General features: G+C 46.8%; 1 protein-coding gene across 1 annotated transcript in view; it reads right to left on the bottom strand.

Annotated features, from left to right (window-relative positions):
- The window catches only part of TRMT11 (tRNA methyltransferase 11 homolog), a 48783-nt gene extending 42960 nt beyond the window's left edge, over window positions 1-5823 (bottom strand). The window contains exons 1-3 of the mRNA XM_019537997.1: window positions 5746-5823; window positions 1437-1502; window positions 545-618 (exon numbers count right to left, since the gene is read on the bottom strand). Coding sequence (XP_019393542.1) covers window positions 545-618; window positions 1437-1502; window positions 5746-5805 — 200 coding nt within the window. The 5' untranslated portion in view covers window positions 5806-5823. The remainder of the gene's footprint in view (window positions 1-544; window positions 619-1436; window positions 1503-5745) is intronic.
- Between the last annotated feature and the right edge of the window lie 3432 nt (window positions 5824-9255).

The raw sequence follows: 9255 nt of genomic DNA, 5'->3' as shown, positions 1-9255 counted from the left end.
CGGACTAGATGATCTGCTCAGGTCCCTTCCGACCCTACAAACTATGAAACTATGGTTCCCTTCCCCTAGAACACCCTGGAAGGATATGTGCTTCAGTTCTTTGGATCTAAGACTCAGAATTCAGAAACAAGAAGAGGAAGCAAAGAAGCAGTTACTCTTTGCTCTTTTTTCAGTTTTTCCGTCACCATAGTATCCAAGATCCTAAATGATTTTTAAAAGAATGGCAAACATTCAAATGAATTCAGTCTCTCCCCACTTGCCTTTTTTTTTTTATTCACTAATTTAGCATGATAAAATTCAAATAAAGGTGTCACAACTTTACCATAGGGTCATTAATGTTACTAGTAAGTACTGTACTGTGCAATGATGAGCACAGTGCAAGACTGAGGAATAAGGACTGGAACACTTTTCAAATAAATCTTAGTCCACGTCTATAGAAAACATATGTAGTTTCTGTAGCTAAATTAAAAAGCAGCACTTGTTGCAGAATGATAGGAGGTATAGGGTGGAGGTATGTTCTGATTTCCTGGATTTCCAATCTTACTTTGCACATACTGTCCGTTTCATTAGTTTTCTAGTCATTTCTTCTGAAGGAATATCAAGAATCCAAAATGGAGACTGAAATAAAAAAAAACAATAAGAGTGCTAAGAAGAGGATATCATATGAAATCTACAATGCAATCAAGACTGCATACTGTGGTTATTCATAGACTGGTAAAGCTCCAAGAACACCTATTTTTCTAATTCTAATGTTAACTGAACTGTAAATGTGAGGGTGTAATATTTAATTTGATACCTTAGACCTTAAATGCAAAAGAAATAGTACATACATTTCTCTCATGCGCTATTTGAGACATGATAAAATGGATCAGCCACCTATTTATTCACCCTTCAAAACAATACTACAAAAGGACAATCTAATACCTGCCTACGCACATTTCCCTATCATTGTTTTCCGCTTCTGAGATTTGATGTTCTCTAAGTGCTAAAATTAAATTTTAAGTAGTCTCCCTTAGCTTCACTTTTCCAGGTATTCTACACATAGAATTTACTGATAATTCATTCAGCTCCTGTAGCTACTTTCTGTTCTCATTGCTCAATTGTTTTAGAAAAAGCAACAGATTTACAGTAGATGGCACTGTTTATTGTGAGATTAGGTTCTGTAAAAGGTATGCAAGGGAGTAAACCCACAGATAGAACCATCACATGCAGATGTAAGAAGTAAATATTAGGTCAGTAATGGTCAGTAAGAAGTAGGCATTAGGATTGCTTTTTTAAAGTCAGAATCAATCACAGTTTTTGACGGATGCACTGTCTTCCTAAACATTGGCAATGTACTTAGCTACTGCAATTGAATGAAGAAAATATAAGTAGCAAATCAGTTGCTTGGTACAGTGTCCATATATTTCCTGGTAAAATATACAGTCTTAACTTACATTTACATTAATTTCTTGCTGATTGCTGAATCGTCCACCACAAAGAGAAAGCAAAGACTTTATTTCCTACAAGGAAAATAAAACATGACATTTTTTTAATAAAACAAATAAAAGTATTAATCCCTTACCATTCTACCAGGATTAAACTGACCATTCACAGATAACAAATACTACATCAGAAAAAAAAAAAAAGCTTAAGAAAGATGCCAACAAGAATACTGCAACAGATCTTACAGTTGATTACAAAATGGTTCCCAAAGAATCATACAAAAGTGTACTGGGTATCTTCTACTCAGGCTGAAAAAACAAGTCTTGATTTAAGAAGTAGTCACAAAAACTGAAATGTTATTATAGACACAAGAAACTACACTAAATTATATATACTTAGGCTTCATTAAACACATCAGGGTAACCATAGAAAAGTTTCTGTGAGTTTTCCTAAAACTACTCAATGGGGTCCTTCAATGCTATTCGGTATATGGAAGTAAAATCTGGGGGCCACCTTTTGCAAACAGTTCTCTCTTGGGAAAATATCCCAGTAAAACCTACACTTCTCCAGTTTGTAGAGCAAATATTCCACATTTGCTAATGAACTCCATATAGGACTACCATGCTACATTGGAGTCACTTTCTTCTTCTGACTGTATACCTGGAAAGGAACTCCTGGCTTAAGTGACGTGGCCGCTGCTCTATAATCCCGTTCATAGACTTAAAGAGCTCCTGCAGTTAGGGGTTTGTCTTTTTTTTTTTTTTGCCCTATTACCGTTTTTTAGGGCTGTGAGAAATGTCAATGAGTGTTTCGTTTCAAAGCTGTTTCAACACGTTTCAAGCTCAAAACAGTGAAATAGGAGCGAAACAAAAGGCTCTGAAACAGCTTTGAAATGAAACAAGGGTACTCGAAACATTTCAAAAGTTTTTAAACATTTTGCGTTTCGAAGCAGCCCGGTGGCGGGAGGTGGGGGAGAGCCAGGTCTGTGCTCTGCCTCCCGTCACCATGCTGAGCTCTGTGGGGCTGGCGGAGCTCCCTGGAGCACAGCCCAGTGGTGGGAGGTGGGGGGAAGCCAGGGCTGAGCTCCGTTGCACTGGCGGAGCTGGTCAGAGCGCGGCCCTGGCTCTCTGCCATCTCCCACTCCTGGGTTGAATTCTGTGGGGTTTGCAGAGCAGGTCAGAGCGCAGCCCTGGTCTCCCGCCAACGGGCTGCACTCAAAGCGGCTCCGCCAGCCCCACAGAGCTAAGCGTGGTGGCAGGAGGCAGGGGAGAGCCACTGGCCACAGCTGCGATCCGAGTGGCTCTGTCACTGGCTCTTCCGCCGCCAGGCTGAGCTCCATGGGGCTGCTGGAGCCGCTCAGAGTACAGCCCGGCAGCAGGAGGCGGGAAGAGCCAGGGCTGCACTCCGAGCAGCTTTGCTACCCCACGGAGCTCAACCTGCCCTCCCACCGCTGCCAGACTCCTCCTGGGGGCCTCAACCCTCAGATCTGTGCATGGGATGACAGGAGGCTACTGCTGCTGCCTGGGGCCAGCAGCAGCACCAGTCTTCCCAGCACTGGGCATAGGCTGCGCCCAGCACCAGTTGCAGACGGTAGTGGCAGCCTCCTGTCATCTTGAGTGCAGATCCAGGGGCCCACACCCCCGAGAGGAGTCCAGCATAACACCACAGCCCTTCCGGGGGTGCAGACCCCCAGATTGGTACATAGGATGACAGGAGGCTGCTGCTGCTGCCAGCAAGTCACAAGAGTTTTGCTTGTCAGGACCCTGAGGTGCGGTTTTCCAGAAACTCCTGCAGGTATTTCCTTGAAACTTGGCAGCAGGTTTCATGCCCTCAGAAGGGGCTACCATCTCTGCAATTGTCATCTGAATCAGGCAAGAAATGACAAAGTTATAGGTATTTTCATGATTCCCCATTATAGCCTATGGACAAAACATCGAAATGTATTGAAACAGCAAAAGTTTTGACGAAAAAGAACAGTGCTTAAAAATGAAATGCTGAAACTAAACATCGTCCCTTCAAAACAGAAGTCGAAACGAAACGGTGGGTGCTGTTTTGCGCAGCCCTAAAAGTTGCTTGCTTTGATGGTTAAATTTCCAGCCTAAATCCATTCGTGGCCACCTTGCATCCATTTGTTCCTGTGCCAACATTATCCTTTAGTATAAACAATAGACCTTTCCCATCCCTGTGGTGCTTGCACCCCAATATTTTACTAGATAAAGATCCTATTATCTCTCAGCTTTTCTTCCGCTAGAGTAAGCCATCCAAGTTCATTTAGTATATGTGTATACCACACTAAGTTATCACCAGGCAAACAATAGGACAATAGGATCGTTATCTAGTAATATATTGGGATGCAAGCTGAAGAACCTTTCACTGCTTAATGAGTATATGCTGCAAGGCCCAAATCAACTCAACTTCTGGTAACTCCCACTTGGATCTTTTGCTTTTGAGACAGCTTTCCTGGCCAACCCATTGTTTTTTCCATTCCTTGTAGACATTTTGCTTATTACTAATATTTTTCTTGGGTTGGTTCTTCATTCAGTTAAGTCTGGAGCACTTTCTTACAAGCTGGTTTTTTTTACTCCTTGCTTGGGATACGTTTTCCCCAATAATCTTATAATTTTTAACTTGAACAAATTCTAGTTAAACCCACTTTCCCCATTTCAGAAAGCTACAGGATCAAAATTTAAATGAAGCACCACTTGTAGCTTCTACCTATAAAACAGAGAAGGAGGAGGTATCTACTAGTATGAACAATTTGCTTAAGATGTGGGAGATCTGCTGGGACACAAATTCCTGTGCAAGTCCAGGAAAAGTCAGAGCTCTTCTCCACCTCTGCTCTGCTCTGTAACTGCACCTCCAGAGGTGTCCTAATAAACATTTTGGACTGTAAGAAGGCTATGAAAGTACCCAAGATAAGCGCAACAATAGCAACCATATATGAAAAAAATGCTCACAGCACTAATCTTAGACTTAAAAACATTACTGAGAGTCATTAGGAAGAACAAATTAAAAATAAACTAGATTGCTACAGATCTCTGCATAAATGTATCTCATTAACACCACCTCTTGACAGAGAAATGCACAAAGCTATGGCAGACTCTCACCAAATATATCACCAGGAACCACAGCCATAAATTAAAGGTGGAAATAGGGTCACCACCCATCCCTAATTTGGCAGGACAGTCCCAGAATGGGAACCACAAGTCCCAGTCCCGGGCTGCATGATTCCGGGATAGCATTTGTCCTGGATTCACGGCATCGTACAGGGATCCATGGGAAACAGTAGGTTTCCCCTTGCAGGCTGGCAGCATTCCAGCCTCCAGGGGGCTGCCAGGAGCAGGATGCAGGGGCATAGGTGAGTGGGGGGGAAAGTTTGAGGCCCCCACAGGAAGGGAGAAAGTGGGGCAGGGGCTAGGGCACTGCCCAGCTAGGGTGGTGCATAGGGCTTGGGTACAGTATGGGACGGAGCCACAGATGGCTCATCCAAGGCAGGGGACATGAGAGGTGGGGGATAAAGGCTCCTCCTCTCTGTGCAGGGCGGAGGCAGGCTGCCTGCTGCAGCCTCAGGACTCCCTGCCCCCAGGAGCCTCATGCTGGCTGTGCCAACATGGCGGGTTGCCGCCTGCCTTACCAGCAACAGCAGAGGTGGCAGCAGCAGCAGCAGCATGGAGCAGTTGTGCCTCCTGCTGCTGCTGGGCAGGCAGGGAATGTGCAACCGGCATGGGGTCTCGGGGGAAAGGCAGCAGGGCAGTAAAACCTGTGCCCACAGCGGGCAGCCCACATCTGACCACCTCTGGCCGTGCCATCAGCAGGGGGAGAGAAAGGGGTTGGCAGGCATGCGTCCCACCTTTCCACTTGAAAGTGGGGTCGGCCCAGGTGGAAACCTGAAAGAAAAGAGCAGCTGCCACCAAAGGTTCACCAACAGACAAGTGACAGGGCAGGGCAGCAACCGGAAACATTAGCTTATCCCTAAGGTGCCAGCATACCCTAGCTGACCTCAGACCAGCCAGGCTAGCGCAGGGATCCTCAACCTCCTACCCCTTGTGCATGTGTGCACGTGTATACACCCAAATGCATGTGCTCCTGCGCATGTGTGCATACACCTGTGCGTGTATACATGCGTGCTTCCACTTGTGCATGCATGTGCACAAACTTGTGCATGTATGCATACACGTGTGCGTACACCTGTGCATGTGTACGTGTACGCGTGTATCTACGGGTGCGCATACATCCCCCCCCGGCTCTCCCGTACCGCCGCCAACGGCCCCTACGTGGCTCGTGACGCACGTATACACGCAGCCGCCACGCGAGACCCACCGCTAGCCGGAAGTTCAGATGCTCCTGCGCCAGCAGCAGCAAGTAGCGACCTACTGCCATCACTTCGCCGGGCCCCGCCCCGTGTTTCTGGAGCGCGCATGCGCTGCGCTGCGCTCTCCCGCCTCATGTGCGCATGCGCCGCCGCGGTTTCTGAGCGGGCGCCCAGGGCACTGCCCCCTAGCGGTGGGAGGAGGCGCAGTGCCCTGGGCGACGCTGGGGTGCCGGCTGCCCGGCAGGTGCCTGAGCCGGCAGCGGCGCCCCGGCGGGCCACGGGGCGGTGCTGGGGCGGGGCGCGAGGGCAGGCGCCCGGGTTGGAAAGATCCAACTTGTGGCATTTGCTCAAAAACTGCCATGTACCGAAAAATATGGAGATAAGCATGCACATAAGTTTTGTTTATGTGGCATTGCTCACTCTAACGGCGCAGTGAGAACTGCATCAAAGTTGAAGCCCTGGTTTATTTTGAGGCAGGTAGGAAGACTATAACTTAGGTTTTGCACATGCTGCATTGGTTAACTGCCCCCAAAATCATCATCTGCTCTAAGCGCTTTTACTAGTATTGATTATGCATTGTACAAGAGTTGAAATGATCATACAAGTAGGATTATCATACACCTGGCAACACCCATCATGGGTCTTTGTAGACTTCCCTCAGAGGTGCTGTCTGTTGTTGCTGGGGCGGTGACTGCTGTGTGCCATTGCTCTTGCTGAAACCTAAAGCCAGAGGTTGCTGGCTACAGGGTCTTGCCCCTCTGCTCAGGGTCAGGCCAGTCCCCATTAGATCGATCCCCATATTTGGGGTCAGGAAAGCATTTCACCCATGGTCAGACTGGTATGGCCTGGAGGGCGGTACCATCCTCTGTAGCAAGGGGCACAGATCTCTGCAGGGATCTCTCAAGCATTTATTATCCTTTTACAGAAGCAAGGTGTTGGCTGCCAGGGTCACCCTGCACTACCTGTGGCATGTGAGGGTGTTACGTCTTGCCTTGTGTCAGGGTTGACAGTGGTTTTACTAAAAGGTTAGAGTATGGTTTTGCATCTGATTGTTTGGCAAGGGCTGATCCCGGGAGAAGGTTGAACTAAATCAGCATTTCTCAACCTGTGGATCACAACCCAAAAGTGGGCTGTGAGAATATATGAGAGGGCCACGAACAAACTTTAAAAATGCATTCTCCTTTAAAGGAGATGAAGGTGGGAAACAGGGTTGCAGAGTTGCAGCCTGCGAGGGGCTGTTTGGGGGTGAGGGGAACCAGCAGGGCCAGGGGGCTGCTTTCTACTTAAACTATTTACTAGGTCGGGACCAGCCACTGATGTTTATAAATGGGTTCTGATACAAAAAAGGTTGTGAACCATTGGACTAAATGACCTCTGGAGGTCCCTCCCCGCCCTACTTCTCTACAATTTCTACAAAATTCTGGTAGAGGCCACAGTGCAAACAAGGTGTGTGTCTTAAGCTCCTTGTGGAAGAGGCCATCTTTAAATACGGTGTTCAGTGCCATGCACTTTCATCACACTACACATACATGTAACACATTAATGCTCTTAGGGGCTGAATGCAAGGAGCTGAGCATATCGCAAGAACCAGCAAGAGGCAGGTTTTGGAAACTGAGGTAGAGGGTATCAGACCTCAAGGTAGACACAGGCAGCTATGGGAAGATAACATAAAAACTGTTCTGAAAGGGATAGGTGAAAATGCAGCAAGGTGGAAGGATATAGGGGGAGACAGAAGGCTGTAGTTCAGGCCTGTGAGACCAGAGAGGGAAGGCATGAAAATGCTTTCAAGTCTCTGAGAGGGAGTCCAAGTCTTGCTCAGCAATGACCTTTCTAGCTGGCACTAATAGACCTGATAATTAGTATCAGCCTTAAGAGACAATAAAGTCATTCATTTTCCCTGCTGTCAGGAAGACCTGATAATTAGTATCAGCCTTACCTAGTTCACTCTCCTTTTCAACATCCATTCTCTGCCACTGCATGACAGGAGACTAGACCAATAGTCTAGGCCAGAAAATGGCAAGTCTCATGTTCTTATGTTATAAACCACAAATAACTAAAAAAAACCCAAAGAAACAACTACCCCTGCTATGCTGTTCTGAAAACCTCAGCTTATCTTGATTTCACTAAGGGCACAGGCAGAAGTACAGCTTGCAGGAAGTGTTCTGAGTTACAAGGATCCCCTGGACCAAACAGATGTTCACTGTTGTTTCAAGGGGGAGGGGAATCTAGCTGTGGGCTGGGAGCCTGCAGCTGGTATCCACTAGCAATGGCCCCTCCTCCCTGTGAGGCTGTAAACTTTTCAGAACGGGAGGGAGGAAAGGGAACAGGGAGAGCTCATTCTTGGGGTTCCCCAGAAGATGTTGAAGGGTGAGTGGTTGAATTGGAGCCTCCCCACCTTGGGGGCAGGGGGAAAGGGGGCTCCAATACACTCACCCCACCCTCCAGCAGGGGCTGAACCCCCCTCCCACCACAGGCCGAGCTCCCTATGCTCCCTTCCCTACTCCACCCCCATTCTGAAAACAGCTCGGAGCTGGGAGGTAGCATAGACAGATGCTACAGAAGGCACTCTGTTTTGAAGTATCTTCATCTGGTCACTTATGCAGGGGTCAGATTGTCACCTGATCATGAATGACTCGTAAGTGGGAGAGCTCCCGGAGACTCTGCCAGCACTGTTGTGGGGAGGAGGGTTGGCAAGCGCCAACCAAGGGTCGGCAACCACCCACAGCCACTGCCCGCAGGGATCACAAACCACTCACAGGCACTGCCGGCAGTGTCAGCAGTGGGGTGGTGAGCAGTGTCGGTGGTGCCTTTTTGTAGAGGGTGCACTGCCACGCTCCGAGAGCGCGCATGTGCCTGTGTGCACCCTCTGTGCATCACTCCTGCACCTGATTGGCCATTTTTGAAGCTGTCTGCAAGTGTGCATTTGTGTTTGGTCACAGCTATACACCTGTGGTCATATAAAAAATTGTCAATTCTGTCTGCACCCTTAGTTTTTTATTAAGGGTAGACCAATTCAGCACTTAACTCTTGTTCTTGGAGGGAGGTAGGGGGAGAAGTATTGGTTTATATTAGACTTCCTTGTAGGTTTTAAATTCTTGATTACAGCTTGTAAAAACCTGGGGACTGCATTCATTCTGTACTTGATATTGGATTGAGTTCTAGATATACCCCACTAGAATTCCTCTGCTTGTCTACTCTGTTTCTGGATGATTCAAAATTTCAGTCTATAACATACATTATTTATAGTTGTAAAGAAAATCTTCCGAGTGTGAAGTGATTTGGTACTGTCTGAGTCTATTGATAGATGGAAGAACTGAGAGCTGTGAACTATCCACATGCATCTTTGTGGCTTGTTGAAATGATTGTCCTATTTCAGCTTCAAAACAACTACTGTTCAGTAGTAATTTAGGAAATTCTTTTATATATGCATAACATAACAGACACATTGATTCTTTTGCAACACATTTCTTGAGATCACAAGTTTAAATACAAAACATCCCTTCAAAACATTTTGCTAA

The sequence above is a fragment of the Crocodylus porosus genome, unplaced genomic scaffold (genome assembly GCF_001723895.1).
Source record: "Crocodylus porosus isolate Cpor-Errol unplaced genomic scaffold, CroPor_comp1, whole genome shotgun sequence".
Taxonomy (NCBI): Eukaryota; Metazoa; Chordata; order Crocodylia; family Crocodylidae; genus Crocodylus; species Crocodylus porosus.
Note: the sequence above shows the minus strand (reverse complement) of the source record. Positions and strands in the feature narration are given on the sequence as shown.